Genomic DNA, 20,362 nt, shown 5'->3' with positions numbered 1-20,362 from the left:
GTCACTCTTTCCTTGCCATTTCCAGTCTACATTTTATACACTCTCCACTTCGACCATCATCAGTTATTTTGCTCCTCAAATAGCAAAATCTATCTACTAGTTTCAGTGTATTTCCTACACTAATTCCCACAGCATCACCTGATTTAATCTGACTACATTCCATTATCCTTATTTTGCTTTTGCTGATGTTCATCTTATATCCTCCTTTCAAGACACTGTCCATTCCATTCAACTGCTCTTCCAGGTTCTTTGCAGTCTCTGGCAGAATTACAATGTTATCAGCAAACCTCAAAGTTTCTATTTCTTCTCCATAGATTTCAATTCCTACTCCAAATTTTTGTTTTGTTTCCTTTACTGCTTGCTCAATATACAGATTGAATAACATCAGGGATAGGCTACAACCCTGTCTTCCTCCCTTCCCAACCACTGCTTCCCTTTCATGCCCCTTAACTCTTGTAACTGCAATCTGGTTTCTGTACATACTGTAAACAGCATTTCGCTCCCTGCCTTTCACCCGTGCCACCTTCAGATTTTTTTTTTTTTTTTTTTTTGTTGGGGTTTTAGGGCGCTCAACTACTGAGGTCATTAGCACCCAGTCACAAATGTAAGTGCACATATAATCTGGTAAAACTCAAGGGCGGGGGGACCACCAGAAAGTTCTGACAAAGACGCAGATAAAATAATTAAAAGAGTTAGATGTCTTTGGACAAGTCCGTCAAAGCAATAAAACGAAGAACACGAGCAGCTGCTCGAGCATCATCAGCTAAAATATCCTGTAAAATAGATGGCAGAGACAGGACAACACGAGATTGACTAAAACGGGGACACGACAATAAAACATGGCGCACTGTTAATGCATGACCACAAGGGCACTGCAGGGCTGGGTCACCGGAGAGCAGGTAGCGGTGGCTAAACCGGCAATGCCCAATCCGCAACCTGGTCAGAAGGACCTCTTCTTGCCGAGATGGTCAGGAGGAGGTTGTCCAAGCAGTTGGGAACGGTTTTACTGCCCGGAGCTTGTTTTCTTGAAGTGAGGACCAAGTATCCCACTACAAGGATACAAGCCTCTTACAAACAACCCCACGAACGTCAGATGACGGGACACAATGGGAGGCTGGCCGAGGCAGGAGGACTGCAGCCTTGGCTGCAGTATCAGCAGCCTCATTCCCAGGCACTCCTACATGGCCGGGAACCCACAGAAAGCTGACAGGAGAGCCACCCTCAGCAAAAGAATGGAGGGACTGCTGGATCCATTGCACCAAGGGATGGACCGGATATGGAGCTCCAAGGCTCTAAAGAGCACTGAGTGAATCAGAGCAGAGTACATACGATGAATGGCGGTGGCGGCGGGCATTCTGAACGGCCTGATGGAGAGCAAAAAGCTCGGCCGTAAAGCTGGAACATTGGTCAAGGAGCCAGTATTTAAAGGTGACGGCCCCGACAACAAAGGCACAGCCGACACCATCGTCAGTTTTGGAGCCATCAGTGTAAATAAAGGTGTGACTGGCAAGTCGCGCACAAAGTTCGACAAACCGTGAGCAATACACTGCAGCCGGAGTACCCTCCTTCGGGAGCGAGCTGAGGTCGAGATAAACATGAACCGGAGCCTGTAGCCAAGGTGGTGTCGGGCTCTCACCCTCTCTGAAGGTGGTAGGGAGGGCAAAAGCCAATTGTCGAAGCAGGCGACGAAAGCGGACTCCAGGGGGCAGCAGGGCAGACACGTACAACCCATACTGATGGTCGAGAGAATTGACGAAGAAGGACTGATAAGAGGGGTGGTCGGGCATTGACAACAGCCGGCAGGCATACCGACAAAGCAGTACGTCGCGCCGGAAGGTCAATGGTAATTCGGCAGCTTCAGCATAAAGACTCTCGATGGGACTAGTGTAGAAAGCTCCGGTCGCAAGACGTAACCCCCTATGGTGGATGGAGTTGAGACGGCGTAGGAGGGATGGCCGAGCAGACGAGGCTCCCATAATCCAGCTTTGATCGGACTATGGACCGATACAAGCGAAGCAGGACAGTGCAATCTGCTCCCCAAGATGAACCACTAAGAACTCTGAGGACATTAAGGGAACGTGTACAATGGGCAGCCAAATAAGAGACGTGCGGAGACCAACACAGTTTCCTGTCCAGTGTCAGCCCTAGAAACTTAGTTGTCTCCACGAATGGGAGAACAATGGGACCGAGATGTAAGGATGGTCGAAGGAATGCTTTATATCGCCAAACGTTGACGCAAACCGTCTTCTCTTCAGAGAACCGGTAGCCATTTGCCACACTCCATGAGTATACGCTGTCTAGACAATGCTGAAGGCAGTGCTCCAGGAGGCATGTTCGCTGAGCACTGTAGTAGATCGCGAAGTCATCGACAAAAAGAGAGCCTGAGACATTAAGTGGAATGCAATCCATAATTGGATTGATCGCTATGGCAAAAAGGGCTACGCTCAAGACGAAGCCCTGAGGCACTCCGTTCTCCTGGAGGAAGACGTCGGACAATACGGAACCCACACGTACCCTAAACACTCTATCTGTTAAAAATGAATCAATAAAAAGGGGCACACAACCACGTAGGCCCCACCTGTGCACAGTGTGGAGGATACCTCCTCTCCAACAGGTATCGTAAGCCTTCTCCAAATTGAAGAACACAGCTACCGTTTGGCACTTACGCAAAAAGTTATTCATGATGAACGTTGACTAGGTCACAAGGTGGTCAACAGCGGAGCGGCGTTGGCGAAAGCTGCATTCGACACTGGTAAGTAGCCGTCGAGATTCAAGAATCCAAACCAACCGAGCATTAACCATGCAATCCATCACCTTACAGAGACAGCTTGTAAGAGAAATGGGGCAGTAACTAGAAGGAAGGTGTCCATCCTTCCCGGGTTTGGGTATGGGAATGACGACGGCCTCACACCAACGCATGGGGACCTGACCTTCGGTCCAGACATGATTATAGGTACGAAGAAGAAAGCATTTGCCTGCGAGAGATAGGTGGGTCAGCATTTGAACGTGAATGGCATCTGGCCCTGGAGCTGAGGACCGGGACAGTGCAAGTGCATGTTTGAGTTCCCGCATGGTAAAGGGGGCATTATAATCTTCCAGATTCAGTGAGTGGAAGGAAGGTCGCTGAGCCTCTTCTGCCTCTTTTCTGGGGATGAAGGCAGGGTGGTAATGGGCGGAGCTTGAAACCTCTGCGAAAAAGCGGCCGAAGGCATTGGAGACATCCACAGGGTCCTCAAGTACCTCATTACCTGAAGTCAGGCCAGGTATCGAGGAGTGGGCCTTAATGCCCGACAGCTGGCGCAGGCCACCCCAGATGGCAGAAGAGGGTGTAAAACTGTTAAAGGAGCTTGTGAAAGAGGCCCAACAAGCTTTTTTGCTCTCTTTGATGACTCGACAACATTGCGCTCGGAGTTGTTTGTAATCAATACAATTCACCAGTGTAGGATGGCGGCAAAAGGTGCGTAAAGCACGTCAGAGAGCACGGATAGCGTCTCTGCGAGCCTCATTCCACCAGGGGACTGAAATGTGACGTGAAGAAGAGGTAGTACGAGGAATGGAACGTTCGGCAGCTTTGATGATAACAGCCGTGAGGTATTCGACCTGACTGTCACAGCTGAGAAAATCTTGGTCCGGAAAGGTCGCCAGGGAGGACTAAAGTCCCCAGTCAGGTTTCGGTATGTTCCAGCTCAAGTGACGTGGGGATGGGGTGTGGTGCATGAGACGAACAACACAGGGGAAATGGTCGCTCGAATAGGTGTCAGAAAGGATATACCACTCGAACCGACGGGCAAGAGTGGTAGAACAGATCGAGAGGTCCAAATGGGAGTAGGTATGAGTAGAGTCCGAGAGGAAAGTTGGGGCACCAGTATTGAGGCAGACAAGATTGAGATGGTTAAAAACATACACCAAGAGGGAGCCTCTCTGATGGGATGCAGGAGAACCCCAAAGGGGATTATGGGCATTGAAGTCGCCAAACAATAAAAACGGCGGAGGAAGCTCAGCAGTGAGGCGCATCATGTCAGCCGGACTAACTGTGGACAACGATGGAGTGTAGACAGTACAAACAGAACAAGTAAAGGCAGAAAGAGTAACACGGACAGCTATTGCTTGGAATGGTGTGATCAATGGGATGGGATGGTAATAGACATCGTCCCGAATAAGCAACATGACCCCACCATGAGCTGGAATACCATCCACAGGGGACAGGTCCGATCACTCGGAGGTATAGTGGGTAAAAGCAATACGGTCAGTTGTGAGTAACTTCGTTTCCTGGAGACCAATGACAAGCGGACAGTGCAGGCGGAGGAGCAGTTGTAATTCCTCCCGATTAGATCAAATACCTCTTATGTTCCAATGTAACAGAGCCATCGCGAATCAGAGAAAGGGGGAACGAAACGGGTGAAGAGCTGGTCACCTCGACGGCCGTGGAGGGACAGGTTTCGAGGGAACATCGCTACAGCTGTCAGGAGGCGGATCCTGTTCCATCAAGTCGTTGCCAGCTGCGGCAAAATTCCTGGGTTGCACAGGAGGGGCAGCATCGTCTGCCGACGACAGGCCAGCTGAGCGCCTGGCAGCAGAGCGTTCCGGCGAAACTGAGGACGGCCGGGAGCAGCAACTGTCAGATGGAGCATCAGACGAAACGCGCCAGGGTGGAGAGGGGGATAAAGACTTCTTCTTTGAGGCCTTCTTGGAAGACTGATGAGTCATAGGGATGGTCGGCTGTGGGGGCTGGACCCAAAGAAAGTCCTCGCGCTCAGGGTTCTTTTTGGAACGCTGGACCTCGGAAGCCGGGGTCCGTAATGTTTCCCCGATGGACGCCTGAGAAGAGGACGGCTCCTCAGGCGGAGGAGGAGGAGGAGGAGCAGGGAGGGTGGCTCCTGGGGCAGAGGGGGCAGGGGCCGCGAGGGAGGAGGATTTGGGAGGATGAGGCATTGACCCCGGACGGGATGAGGAGGTGGAGGGGGGACAGGATAGGGGTGACGATACTGCAGAAGGAGTGAACACAACCGAAGCAAATGACGTTGTCAACATCACGGGATGGAGGCGGTCATATTTCTTCCTGGCCTCAGAATAAGACAGACGGTCCAAGGTTTTCAATTCTTGTATCTTCTTCTCCTTCTGATATGCGGGGCAGTCTAAAGATCTAGGCGAGTGGAGGCCACGACAATTAACGCACTGAGGTGGTGGGATGCATGTACGTCCCTGACGAAGAGGATGTCCACAATCGCCACAAAGGGGATCAGCTTCACACCGTGACGACATGTGCCCAAAGCGCAAACATCGAAAGCATCGCATACGAGGCGGGACGTAAGGTCGCACGACGCACCGGTAGCGCATCACCTTTACCTTCTCCGGGATAACATCCCCCTCGAAGGCGAGGATAAAGGCCCCAGTGTCGACGCGACGATCTTTGGGGTCGCGCTGGACTCGCCAGACGAAATGCACGCCACGGCGCTCCAGGTTGGCCCTGAGCTCCTCATCAGCAGGAGGTCCCAATGGAAAATAATCCCCTGCGTCCTATTGAGAACCAGGTGCGGGACAATGGACAATGGACAATGGTCACATGCCTGGATCGCCGCCGACTGTGTAGCGGAGGTGGTCTTTATGAGAATGGACCCCAAATGCATTTTACTAAGAGCCTCAATTTCTCCAAAGATATCCTCAATATGCTGTACAAAGAACATGGGCTCGGAGGTGGCGAACGTCGCCCCATTGGTCCAAGAACAGACTACATAGCAGGGGAAGTATTTCGCCCCAAGCCGGCGGGCCTGTCCTTCCTCCCAGGGAGCGGCCAAGGGGGGAAAGGCAGAAGTACCAAAACCAGAGACAGAGACAGAACGCTTCCTCTTAGAAGACGCGGCCGCAGAGCGACCTGATGCATGTTGACGTTTCATCTGTGAAACGTCCGCCCCGATACCACCCACTCAGACCAGGGATTCTCCCCACGGGCACCACCCAGCCTCAGCAAGGGTCACCTGGCACGATGACTGTTGCCGGGAGTCCTGATGCCCCAGGTAGACGGGCATCTACTCCTTGGCTTACATGGGGAGGGTGCAGCTCAGGTATCAGCAGTACGATCCCTGTGTTAGGGGGCTACAACCTAGAGGGTACATGATGACCCCACCACAGCGGGCTGGCTACCGTGCTGGATTTTGGGTGCCATGGAAAGTCCATCATGATCGTAGGTGCTGATGGGGATGCACTATGGGCGTAACTTGTGCAACCCATCAGGTGTTTAGTCCCAAATTGATGAACAGTGGGTGCAGTTACGACACCGTTACAATGCTGAATGCCAAGGTCTTAAGTGCACTGAGGACCGGTGATACACCACGTAAGGTGTCCTTCCCCAAAAGGCTCGTACTTCGGTAGAATTTTGAAAAATGTAGGTCAAAACCCCAATGAGGACCATCACATTGAAGGCCGAAATAGTTGAAACTGCTTTTAGTCGCTTCTTATGAAAGGCAGGAATACCTCGGGCCTATTCTTACCCTGGACCCACAAGGGGCACCTTCAGAATTTGAAAGAGAGTATTCCAGTCAACATTGTCAAAAGCTTTCTCTACGTCTACAAATGCTAGAAACATACGTTTTCCTTTCCTTAATATTTCTTCTAAGATACGTCGTAGGATCAGTATTGCATCACGTGTTCCAACATTTCTACGGAATCCAAACCGATCTTCCTTAAGTTCGGCTTCTACCTGTTTTTCCATTTGTCTGTAAAGAATTCGTGTTATTATTTTTCAGCTGTGACTTATTAAACTGATAGTTTGGTAATTTGCACACCTGTCAACACCTGCTTTCTTTGGGATTGGCATTATTATATTCTTCTTGAAGTCTGAAGGTATTTCGCCTGTCTCATACATCTTTCTCATCAGATGGTAGGGTTTTGTGTCAAACTCTTCATGCAACATCGTATCTCCCATTTCATCTTCATGTACATCCTCTTCCATTTCCATAATATTACCCTCAAGTACATCACCCTTGTATACTCCCTCTAGATATTCCTTCCACCTTTCTGCTTTTCCTTCTTTACTTGGAACGGGTTTTCCATCTGAGCTCTTGATACTCATACAAGTAGTTCTCTTTTCTCCAAAGGTCTCTTTACTTTTCCTGTAGGCAGTATATGCCTTACCCCCAGTGATATATGCCTCTATATCCTTATTTTGTCCTCCAGATAGCCCCACTTAGCCATTTTGCACTTCCTGTCGATCTCATTTTGAGACTTCGTACTTGTTTTTGCCTGTTTCATTTACTGCATTTTTATATTTTCTCCTTTCATCAATTAAATAACACCTCTTCTATTTCACAAGGATTTCTACTAGCCCTTGTCTTTTTACCTATTTGAGCCTCTGCTGCCTTCACTATTTCATCTCTCAAAGCTTACGCACTCTTCTTCTACTGTATTTCTTTCTCCCATACTTGTCAAGTCTTCCCTAATTCTCTCTCTGAAACACTCTACAACCTCTGGTTCTTTCAGTTTATCCAGGTCCTATCTCCTAAAATTCCCACCTTTTTTCAGTTTCTTCAGTTTTAATCTACAGCTCATAACCAACAGATTGTGATCAGAGCCCACATCTGGCCCTGGAAATGTCTTACTGTTTATAATCTGGTTCCTAAATCTCTGTCTTGCCATTATGCAATCTATCTGAAACCTTCCAGTATCTCCATGCCTCTTTCACATTTAAAACCCTCTTTCATGATTATTAAACCATATTCACCCACTACTTTTCCTTCTCTTCCTTTTCCTACTATCGAATTACAGTCCCCCATTACTATTAAATTTTTGTCTCCCTTCAGTATCTGAATAATTTCTTTTATCCCATTGTACATTTCTTCAATATCTTCATCATCTGTGGAGCTAGTTGCAATATGAACTTTTACTACTGTGGTAGGCGTGGGCTTCACATCTATCTTGGCTACAACAATGCATTCACTATGCTGTTCATTGTAGCTTACCTGCGTTTCAATTTTTTTATTCATTATTAAACCTACTCCTGCATTACCCATATTTGATTTTGTATTTATAACCCTGTATTCACCTGACCACAAGTCTTGTTCCTCCTGCCATCAAACTTCACTAATTCCCACTATATCTAACTTTAACCCGTATATTTCCCTTTTTAAATTTTCGAACCTACCTACCCAATTAAGGGTTCTGACATTCCACGCTGTTATCTGCAGAACACCAGTTTTCTGTCTCCTGATAACAACATCGTCCTGAGGAGTCCCTGCCCGGAGATCCAAATGAGGGACTATTTTACCTCTGGAATATTTTACCCAAGAGGACGCCATAATTATTTAACCATACAGTAAAGCTACATGCCCTCGGGAAAAATTATGGCTGTAGTTTCCCCTTGCTTTCAGCCATTTGCAGTACCATCACAGCAAGGTCGTTCTGGTGAATGTTACAAGGCCAGAACAGTCAATCATCCAGACTGTTGCCCCTGCAACTACTGAAAAGACTGCTGCTGCCCCTCTTCAGGAACCACACGCTTGTCTAGCCTCTCAGCAGATACCCTCCGTTGCGGTTGCACCTTCGGTATGGCTATCTGTATCACTGAGGCACGCAAGCCTCCTCACGGAGGCAAGGTTCACGTTTATGGGGGGGTGGGGGTTTCCATTAAGTTTAATAAAAGCAAAAGACACACACAACAGATTTTACTCATCAATAATATATTCTCCTTCACTATTTACAACAGTCTGCCAACACAGGGGTTACTTTCTGATTCTACAACTATTCCCATGGTTTTGAGGCAAAGAATTCACTGAGTGATGTTTGGAGCACACTGTCATCCAGAAAGGAAGTTCCTTGAAGGTTGTTGGATAGAGTGGTAAAGGTGAAAATCAGAGTGCAAGATCAGGTGAATAACGAGGGCGCAGAAAAAATTCCCAACCCAACTCCTGTATAGTGTTTTTTGTCAGTCTAGCAGAATGTGGGCAGGCATTATTGTGGAGTACCATCACTTCACGCAGTCTTCTTCAACACTGTGCTTGGATTGTGCCTGCAAGACACCCCAGCTGTCGACAACAAATGTCAGCAGTGATGACACCTCAGGGAAGCAATCATAGTACAGCATACCGTCGCTATTCCACCAGATGCATACCATTATCTTTTGTGGATGAGCACAGGCCTTTGTACAGCGAGTTACTTCTTTATTTGAGCTCAACCATTCCTTTCTTTTCCTTATGTTAGCATAAAGGCACCATTTCTCATCACCAGTACCGAAAATGATACATGACTGGAATGGTTGGTGTTTTTCACGAGTCAACTGATGACGAGCAAGCAGAGATACACATATGCCCACCTGCTGATTTATGTGATTCTGACTTAGAGCATGCAGTACCCACACACCCAATTTTTGAGCCTTCCCTACTGCATGCAAGTGTCAAATGATGGAATGATCACAGTTCATCACATTTGACAGTTCTCTAGCACACTGACGTGTATCATTCTGAATTAGCGCAGTTAAACGATATTCATCAAACCCCGAAGGTCTTCCTGAGAGTGGAGAGTCACTAATGTCAAAAAGATCCTCCTCAAACAGAGGAAACCATTTCCTTGCCATGCTCTGTCGAATGGCATTATCCTCGTACACGGTGCTGCCTTCGCCGCTGTCACCCTCTGTTGAACTCAAACAGAAGAATGTGTCAGAAATGTTCAGATTTCTCCACTTGGCACCTCATTTTCTAGTGACTACAACTCCAATCACTATCATCACATGATAATATGTAAACTCAAACAGTAACAGTGAACTACAAATAAAAAATGACAACTGATAAGCAAACCCATAGCAACTGGGATACCATAAAAAACAAAACAAAAACGCTACACACCTGTGCGTCAACCTAATAATATGCTTTCATCTGAGTGAACATGAGAATATTTTCTTAGACTGACTGTATTTCCTATGCATATACACAGAAACTTATGGTTTGCAAGTTCTATCACCATGGTCTTGCAGTTAGCATTTTTAGTACTAACCTAATTCTCCTACAATCTAACTTATTCAATTTTGATTAACGATATTGACAACTTAAAGACTTTCAGGAGATGGAATCTTACTCATATGGTAAACAGGCTTCAAAAAAGTGGTTGGAGAAGGAATGTTTGAACACTCTTGCTCCTTGGGTAAGTGGTGTCCCTAAAGCCAAGGAATCAGCAATGATAAAAGCATGGGAATGTACATGGCAAGACAAATAATTCTACCAGGGGCACAAAATGCATCGCCACTGAACACTGTTTACAAAGTCTGCAAGCTACAGTACAGTGTGTGGTAAAGAGTTCTTCATATCAATTTTAACTTTTCTGCCACATTATTTTATACTATGAAGCAAGAGGAAAGATGACAGTCTGTATTCTTCAGTATGCACCTTAATCTGCCACATGTTTTCCTCACAAGTGCACCATATTTACAAAGGCAGAACTGTTTCACAGTCTTTCTCAAAAGCAGATTCATTCTACCACAATTGGTATGTAAGTTCCCAAAGCCCTTCCATATTTTTTCACAATCCCCGTAACCCATTACAATCCTAGCAGAATGTCTGAATTTTTTCGAAGTCAGCTGTCACAGCTACTAACTAAGAGCTCTAAATCTTTCTATGGTACCCTAGAATAAATCTTTCTAGCATCCTGTTTATGATTTTCTTCACAGATTCATCACAATCTCCAAAAAATTCCAATAAAAGTGTTTCATGAGATTTCAGAACACCTTGTATTATCCAAAAGTATTTGAATGATAAGACCAGCTCCGGAATTTAACAACTGATTATTTATTTGGATAATATGGATTCTCTCTGTCATGGTCATTGGTCCATGTTTAAATAACCGCCATTCAGTACAAGTGGAAATATGTTCCATGTCATCATGCATTCTCTTTGGGTCATACAACGACGACACTGTCTTGTAGACAGCAGAATAATAATTGAACATATTGTCAGAGCCGCTGACCCTATCTGATAAATAATTTAGGTATACTGAGAACAATCTATGTTTCCATTGGAGTAAATATTATTTGTCTCAACTGAAAATCTGTCATGTTGTATAGCACTCTCATACATTCATAAAAAAAACTTGGTATGATCAGACTGACAAACTCCCCAGTCACTTGCATAAAATACTTGGAAAATTTCGTCTGTTGACAAGTCATATGCATTTCAAACTATCTGCACTCATACTCATAAATTAATGACAATGCTGATACATGGTGAAACAATGCTCTGGAGCGTGGTTTGTGGGTTTAAATCTCCTTGGGGTATAACCATATGGCCCATTTGACCTGCGGTCGTCTCACGAGGGCGCTGGCATCAGTCCATATATGCAGAGGTGTGTTGGTGCATGTCAGAGTTCAGTGCAGATAGTAAGCGTGCAGACGTTTTCAGACGTACTAATGGTGACTATGTGTTGAAAATGTCTCAAAGAACACATATTGATGATGTTATGAGGGGTAGAATACTAGGGCGGCTGGAGCCTAGTAAACACAGGAGGTCGTAGCTCAGGCCCTCCCTGTGCCACAAAGCATGATCTCAAGATTATGGCAACGATTCCAGCAGACAGGAAATGTGTGCAGGTGCTACAGTATGGGACGTCCACGGTGTACACCACCACAAGGAGACCGATATCTCACCATCAGTGGCCGCAGACGGTCACAGAGTACTGCAGGTAGCCTTGCTCGGGACCTTACCGCAGCCACTAGAACAGTTGTCTCCAGACACGCAGTCTACAGACGACTGAACAGACATGGTTTATTCGCCCGGAGACCTGCAAGGTGCATTCCACTGACCCCTGGTCACAGGAGAGTCCATAAATCCTGGTGTCAAGAACACAGTATATGGTCACTGGAACAGTGGTCCTAGGTTATGTTCATGGATCAGTCCAGGTATAGTCTGAACAGTGATTCTTGCCGGGTTTTCATCCGGCGTGAACCAGATACCAACCCCTTAACGTCCTTGAAAGGGACCTGTATGGAGGTCATGATCTGATGGTGTGGGGTGGGATTATGATTGGTGCACATTCACTCCTACATGTCTTTGACAGAGGAAATGTAACAGGTCAGGTGTATCGGTACGTCATTTTGCACCAGTATGTCTGCCTTTTCAGGGGTGCAGTGGGTCCCACATTCCTCCTGATGGATGATAATGCACGGCCCCACCGAGCTGCCATCATGGAGGAGTACCTTGAAACAGAAGATATCAGGCAAATGGAGTGGCCTGCCTGTTCTCCAGACCTAAACCCCGTCGAGCATGCCTGGGATGCTCTTGGTCGACGTATCGCTGCACATCTTCAAATCCCTATGACACATCAGGAGCTCTGACAGGCACTGGTGCAAGAATGGGAGGCTATACCCCAGCAGCTGCTCGACCACCTGATACAGAGTATGCCAACCCGTTGCGCAGCCTGTGTACATGTGCACGGTGATCATATCCCATATTGTTGTTGGGGTACATGCACAGGAAACAGTGGCGTTTTGTAGCATATGTGATTTGGGACAGTTTTCTCAACTTATCACCAATGCCATGGACTTACAGAACTGTGTCAGGTGTTCCCTATGTGCCTATGCTATTAATGTTGTGTGGCACCACAATCTGCCATTATCCTTAATTCATGAGCATGAGTGTATTTTCGTAAAAAAGTACTGATGGAGTGAAGCTTTTCTTCCTCTACAAATATCAATATTCGAGCTTAAAGTATGATGGGTCATTCTTCAAAATGTAAATATTAGGTAAGATTGGCTAATTCTGTGGATGTATTTTTATCACTCATATTTGATGGGATTGTCCGACACCTGTTCTACCATCACCAAAAATCGCACTATGCAAGTTTCCAAATAAGTTTTTAGCAGGAAATTGGTAATTCAGTGGGACATTCACTGTATAATGTAATAGGGATTCCACAGGGAATTGACAACTCATTCTCTCTCTGAATAGTCTCAACTATTTTTCAAAACTGGGAGTGCACGCTTCAAAACCACTCATTTGGCAATGTGTGAATTACAAGTAAGAGTCTTAGAACTGTATGCATTTTAAATTTGGTATTTAATATTTCTGGTTTCTGTCTGTTGCCTTCAATTTCATTCATCACAATGACTAATGGCAAACTAGATGGAAAATTTGTATCAATCCATTCTCTTTATGTAGAATCAGAACTTCCTACAATTTACTTACGGATATAATACCACACACAGTCATTGTTATGTATGCACAAGTTGTCAGCTTTCCTCTATTAATTTCCTTACATTCTCTTTTGAAGCAAGAGTGTAACAAACTGTTTCCCCAAGCTTCTTTGAACAGGTACTATTAAACCAAATGGTTGGTTGGCTGGTTGGTGGAGGGAGGATAAGGAACCAAACAAGAAGCTCATCAGTCTCTCAATCCAAGAGTGGTGCACCCAGAAGTAGACATGTCCACCAAGAATGTTTTCTGATCTAGTCGGGATATCTATAACAGTAAAAGCAAGAATGCTAAAAATGTAATGGACATAGTTTGTACTGTCAATAAGTCAAAGTAAGATGGAGGAGATAGGGAAGTCAGCATGTGGATGTTACCAGGGCTCTGCATGCTGCAGGAAATGTCTCACCCACAGCTGTCCCATTTCTGATCCATTACAGTCAAGAGTGTCCACTATTCAACAAAGTGTGACACCCAAAACAGAAAACTGGGTTTAGCAGAAAGGAGGCAAACTGAATATAAAAGCAATTGAAGAGGGATCCAAGAGTACCCTCGACAAGGAGGTAGGGTTGAGGAACCCCAAGACTTAGCATACAGCTGGAGATCCTCAATCCCCTGTAGAAAAGGGAATAGCAGTTCCAGTGGCATCCATAATCACATCTGAGATGCCTTGCACAAGCTTATCAATGCAATATGACAGAGAGAGCAAATTTAACATCAGAGGCATACAAAGGCCAGTTGGCTCTGTAACGTGCCCAATGTGGTAGTCGATCTTTCTTGTGATGGCAAGGAATAGACAGGATCAGCGGAAAGTTGTCATTGTCTCAAAGGTTGTCGTGTAGTGACCAATATAGCAAACCAACAAGATTAGGGGAAGAGATCATCAGATTGATAGCTGAAAATGTGTCATGCATGGCACTGAAGTGGGTAGGAAAACCACCACTGAGGCAACACGACCACGGTCTATGAGAAGCTGGTCAATTAGACAGCCCAAGCAGGCAAAGTGGTACTCCACCACAGGAAGTGGTTCGCATTAAAGTCCCCAAGCAGGAGAACAGGGGTGGAGGCAGGGGTGGGGGAGAAGGATGGTAAGATTTTGAATTAATGTGGTCAATTCAAAAACACAAGTATGTGCTCTGCCTGGAGATAGGTAAACACTGTAAATGGTAATTGCTGAGGTGGTTTGCACCCCCACTACTACTGCCTCCAACAAGATGCAAAGGAGAATCCATTCACTGACAACATCTTTACAAACCAAAGTACAGAACACCTTGGGATCTGGATGGTTCAGATAGTGTGCACAATAACCATGGAGTGTTGGATAATGGTCATCAGCGAAGTATGTTACATGGAGAGCAATACAAGCTACAGAAGACGAGGAAATAAAGGTAGTGTAGCTCCAGCAGGTGACAGCAGTACCCACTACAATTCCACCGAATGATCATGTTACCGGTGGCCGGGTTAGGTGTGAAAGGGCCAGGAGGACTGATCGTGCTGTAGAATCACTGCCTGTCACCAGTGGAGATGAAAACACATCCACAAACACGGGCTAAGAATCTGACCATGTGGGAGGATGTGGAACCTCTGGGGGCACTGGAGGACCTTTGTATCATTTCTTATTCTCTTCCTTTGTAAACTTTGATGGCCTGACCTTTGAAGGGTAAAGTTCATTCAAGGGACTATCTGCATTAAGCGGAGCGACAAGTTAAGAGTGGACAGAGCTGGGACTCACAGGACATGGCTCCTTCAGCCATTGTTTGTCGTCAGGCCTCCAGTTGAGGTGTTGCTGGGGACAGGGATCCCAAGGAGCAGCCCTGTCACCGATAAATGCCAAAGGAGGATGCTTCTTCAGCCGGGTGTGGAAAGCGATCCCCACAGAAGGTACTGTGGGAACCATGAGAGGGGAGGGTGGTGGGAGATGTGGTTTGGGGATGGTTGAGATTGGGGTGATGTAATGATCTTAGCATAATTGATCGTCATATCCACAGGGTCTAGGCATTCATAGTTCTTCCATGCCTCAGATGATCAACATATCTGTATTCCTGGAATTTCTGTTCTTTCTTGAAAAATGGGCATATTTGCATATGTGGAGGGTGATGTCCCACACAGTTGACACACAAAAGCCGATGTTCACAAGGACTATCTTTCTGGAGTGTTCACTCACAGCTGCAGCATTAAGGGTCTGTTGTGCAGCAGAATGACATATGCCCAACGTCTTAATGCCTGAAGTACCTCATAGGCTGTGAGAAAAACAGTTTCATGTCAATTTGTACACTATGATGTTAACTGTCTCCGGGAGGACATTCGCTTCAAAGGCTAAGGTAGAGGCGCCTGTATCAATATGATTATCCTAGGGCCCTCTTCTCTGCATGGTCAGCATTTCTGTAAAATTTCGGAGAGGAGTAGCATGTCAGACTCAACAAGGGGACCACGTAGTTCAACAGATGTAGAATGCCGGAGGGAAGAAAACAGTGCCTAAATCACAAACCAGATCCAAGCACAATTGATACCTAGAAGACCATCCAATGAAAAGACAGAGAGGAAAAAAGAATAGTAGAAGGATAGACTCACAGCATGGGTAGGGAATTAGTGCTGTATGGGTTGGAGGCCCCATGGTGACCACATACCTACTCACAAAAGAAATGTGAAGGGAGAGGTTACAGGTGTCTCATTTCCTTCCATGATGCATATTACTAATGACCATAATTGACAGAGTGACCAGTGCTTGTAGCCACAACAAAATGTTCCATCACAGTGAGGGACTGTGCAGTCCTGTATGCACAATTAGAATTTCACATGATATGCTAAAATTAATAATAAAAAATTGTTGCTCCACACCTGTTTCTGGTATTTCATGCACCCCTTCAAAATATATAAATGGCGGTATCAATTTCGTACACACACACAAAAACACTACCTTCGTACAAAAACACACACACACACACACACACACACACACACACACACACACACACACACACTCTGTTGTGTACAAAGGCACTGACACCAAAAACAAAAATAGAAGGAAACTGTGTGAATTACTGGCTGTACAGAAGAAGAAGAAAAGGACAAAAGAATAACTCTCTCCATCTTCTCCTCACAGAAAAAAAAAAAAACACCAAAATGGAGATCATTTTTCCAAAAAGGAAAAATGAAATACCCATAGTACACAGACAATGATTTTTTTCCTTGATGAAACGTGTGTAACCACACAGGCATTCCACCCTAGTATTTTGGAAGAGGACGGAAAAAATAGAATTTATAACTGTAAAAGCAGAAGCTGGAGCTTCTCTCTTTTACCTGCAGGCAAGACAATGTTTTCATCAGTTTTACAAAATGGATCTGTAACCAGTTACAAATAACTTAACAGGAACAAACAAAATATCACATGTTTAATGTCTTACCCTCAGGTATACAAATAGTACTTAACAATGAGCAGTTAATCCTTTAAATGTGTCATGTGACTATAATTTACAACTGGTTACAGATTTCAATTTTTTTTATACTCTTCTGGTGATTATCACAGCTCCACCACATATCCAGATTGGTCTTGAAAAAGCAAGTATTCTATTGTTCCTGTTTTATGATCTCCAATTTACTTTTCTGAACATCTGCGTGCTACGCTTTCCTTATCCTTCGCTCAAAGACATTTATGAGTATAGTTTATTTTTTCTACAACTATCTTGAAAGTGCACTGTGCAAATCAACACTGTTTCACATAAAATAGAAGAAATGTAAAAAGTGCCACAAGCAGTATTTAAAAAAAAAAAAACATTTTTTAAGCAGCCTCATACAGAACAAACTTAGGCTTCTATTGCTAGCAAACAATTTGCTCATACAAAAGTGTCTGCTTACTGTGGTTGGTGAAGGACTCTGGTTAATCCGTCTATGTGACTTCTTGGTGGGCTCCGTCGTCCATACATTGATTACTGCAAACAAACCACATATTTCACACTTATAGCTCAACAAACAAACGTACAAAGAAAGTGCATATTGGTATTTACTCACTGGGCATTTCTGGAGGTGTTTCTTTCTTGACATATTTTCCAACTACACCTTCCTTGATAGTTCTCAAATCTCTGTTTTTCCTCGAGAGCATTTTAACATTTAATTATTTGTAAATATTTCTGTTAAAATCTTAGTGTGAAGCTGTGATTCACTACTATCACTTTACCATTCTTTAATTGTTGAATACCTGCAACAGACAGTTAAAAATGTTATAGAGAGCAAATGACATTATGTGATAAATACAGCGGAGTGTGGGGGATGAAGGGGGATGAGAGTAGGAGAAAACAAGGATCATGATTGCACTGCATACATGAATAATTTGGTGTTTATGCTGCACAAAAAGCTCTCTCACTACACATTATCACAACATTCCATAATGCAAGTTTAGAGCATATCATATAGGACCTACAGCAAATGCCAAACATTAGAGTGCTTCCTCTTGTGGCACGCCATTCCATACTCAAGTGACCGCATCAAATATATCTACTGTTTCCCCTTGGACGTATCTGAGGAAATGTTTCACAAAGTTAAGATCTTTATAGTCATGTTATAACGTATACTCTCAAGTAGATGGCACCGTTCGTTTTAGTAACGCAACCTGCACTACGAAAATGCATGGAGAGCGCTAGCAACACATCTCGACGTCTGGTACAAAACATGTTTAACTTTACCTTCCATGCCTGATCTTAAAGGAACTTAGAAAGTCCGTATCTTCTTCTGACATGAAAGCATTGTTACCCTGCCAATTACATATACATCTGCCGTTAATTTGAACCATGACACGCCCTGCAGTTTTCGCATACACTAAACTTACGTACTCGTAATTGCCTGACAGCAAGATAAATTTCATATTACTCTCACATGTACCAACTGGAGTTCGGGGAGGCGTACAGGCCACACTAGTCTCGTAATGCTTCCATGTCCTCAGCTAACGATATGCCAACCTTCGATCACAACACAAACCAATGTGTCTCAAGGTAAAAGATACCGCAAAATAAGTAATAATAATAAAAAGAGCTGCTGCTTACCATTTCGTTCAGGTTAAGCTACGTCAAACGAAGAACAAACTGCATTAAATCAACTAAACAGACCCAATGGAAGACATGCACACAAACATTCCATTAACAGTTCGGTTAATGCATCACTGACATCCATATGACATTTCGTTTTTGCGCGGCTCTCGCTGTACTCTCATACGTGAGCAAGACGTTTCTACACCTTTAATGACACTTGTCAAACATCTGGTAAATTCACGGGATATACAACAGCACTTTCCTTTCCGAATTAGGAACATACATATCGCACTGAAGAATAGGGGATTTTTCCAAAAGACAATTTCTGGTAGGCTTGCGCGACGGTACACATAACAATTGTGAACAATTAACTCACTGTTAAGACAATGAATAACACTTCTCTCATCTCCTCACGAATTCCAACCTCAAATTTTTATGGCCTATAAAACATCTGTCAATCAATACAACTACATCAAAGGTGAACTTCAGCAACCAAAGGTACAATATAAAAGACCAAGCTGAAATTTGACTTTCAAACATGTACAAAATTTTATTGAATTCCTAGATCGAGAAACATTAATAACATATGTCAAATTTTCCCACTACTTTATCAAATTTCTGAATGGAAATCTGCTTATGTATGAAAAAGAGATAAAACTAGTGTACTGATAAAGTGATAAATTTATATTTGATCACCTTCGACTACAATATGTACAGTGTGTGGACTTGCAGCATAGGAATAGTCAGCTTAATCTAATGCCTTAAACCATCTAAAATACATATTACAGCTTCAAATATAAATCTGGCAAATATGGTAGAATTTATATATATATTTACTTTCTTATATTTGAATCCTGAGTTATTTAGGTACTCTTATCACCAGGTGACTACAACAAAGATGCACAAAAACAAATGATAACTCATGTGAATTTCATATATGAAGTCTTCACGGGTTGTCAGCTGAGTAGCGCCGTCGTCTCGTAGCAACGTTTGAATGCGTCTCCATGATCTTCAGGCGAAGTGTCGGGATATCTCCCTCTCACCTTTTACTTGGAGAAGTGTATGGAGGAGTTTATAGCCTGTAGGCTTTTACTCCACAGTTTGCGTTGTGAGTATGTGATTGTCTTTGACTGTTTTGGCTGTCTGTGTGTTGTGTTGTGTTGGTGTTCTGGTGGTGTCTAGTGCTTGCCTGAGGTTGATGAGATGTTGGGTATTTTAAGGATTAAGAATTCGTGATGACTGGGTGTTGTGTGATGTCCTTCGGTTAGTTAGGTTTACGTAGTTCTAAGTTCTAGGGGACTGATGCCCATAGATGTTAACTCCCATAGTGCTCAGAGCCATTTGAACCATTTTTTTGATTAAGAATTGGTATTAGGATTTGGAGATTTTTGGGATTTTTCTCTTCGACTTAGTCGTCGAAGATCGTGATGGGGCGTTTGTGTTTATCGCGGGACATGTCATACCGACCTAAGGAGTGGATGAGATTATTTCCAGATCTGGAAGAGGTCTCATAGAAAGCCCTTGCCAGATCTTGGAATCTTTCTTCAAGGAGTGGGATTTCGGAAGCAGCGTGCAGATCATCGATGGGGAAGCCCATGGGTAGGGGCAGTGCCCTCCTGAGGGTGCAGTTCTGCAGCCTCTGGAGTTTGTCCAGGTGCTGCTTCACCGTGTATCCCCAGACAGGACACATATACTCCATTACTGGCCATATGAGGGCCTGATAGACGTTTAGTCCAACAGAGCAGGGAAGGGAGCTGGTTGTATTGAGGACTGGGTATAGGATGGACATTCTGCCACAGACCTTCCTGTGGATCTCGTCTATATGGGGTTTCCACGTTAGTCTCGAGTCCCAGGTTACACCGAGATACTTGGCGAATCTGCGCCAGGGGAGTCGGGATCCATGTAGGTGCAGGTGAAGGGGGGGGGGGGGGCGTTTGAGGGGGTCCACATCTCCCGTGTCTCTGGGTGATCAGCATAGCCTGTGGCTTTTCAGGATTGATGGTGATGCGCCAGCGATGGGCCCAGGTTTCTGTGTTAGCTAAAACCCTTTGTAGCCTATGAATGATCAGGTCCTTATTCGCAGTATGAGTGTAAAAGGCGGTGTCGTCAGCGTGCTGTGCAGTGTGCACCACGGGGGCCATGGGAGTGCCCGCAGTGTGCAGACTATACAAAATGGAC

General features: G+C 44.7%; 1 protein-coding gene across 1 annotated transcript in view; it reads right to left on the bottom strand.

Annotated features, from left to right (window-relative positions):
- Positions 1–18,633, bottom strand: part of LOC126457619 (scaffold protein salvador) — a 55,780-nt gene extending 37,147 nt beyond the window's left edge. Inside the window, exons 1-3 of the mRNA XM_050094080.1 lie at positions 18,561–18,633; positions 17,172–17,358; positions 17,019–17,092 (exon numbers count right to left, since the gene is read on the bottom strand). Coding sequence (XP_049950037.1) covers positions 17,019–17,092; positions 17,172–17,262 — 165 coding nt within the window. The 5' untranslated portion in view covers positions 17,263–17,358; positions 18,561–18,633. The remainder of the gene's footprint in view (positions 1–17,018; positions 17,093–17,171; positions 17,359–18,560) is intronic.
- Positions 18,634–20,362: the final 1,729 nt, after the last annotated feature.

Source organism: Schistocerca serialis, chromosome 1 (genome assembly GCF_023864345.2).
Source record: "Schistocerca serialis cubense isolate TAMUIC-IGC-003099 chromosome 1, iqSchSeri2.2, whole genome shotgun sequence".
Classification (NCBI taxonomy): Eukaryota; Metazoa; Arthropoda; class Insecta; order Orthoptera; family Acrididae; genus Schistocerca; species Schistocerca serialis.
The sequence above is the reverse complement of the archived record's forward strand: the minus strand, read 5'-3'. Positions and strand labels throughout refer to the sequence as shown.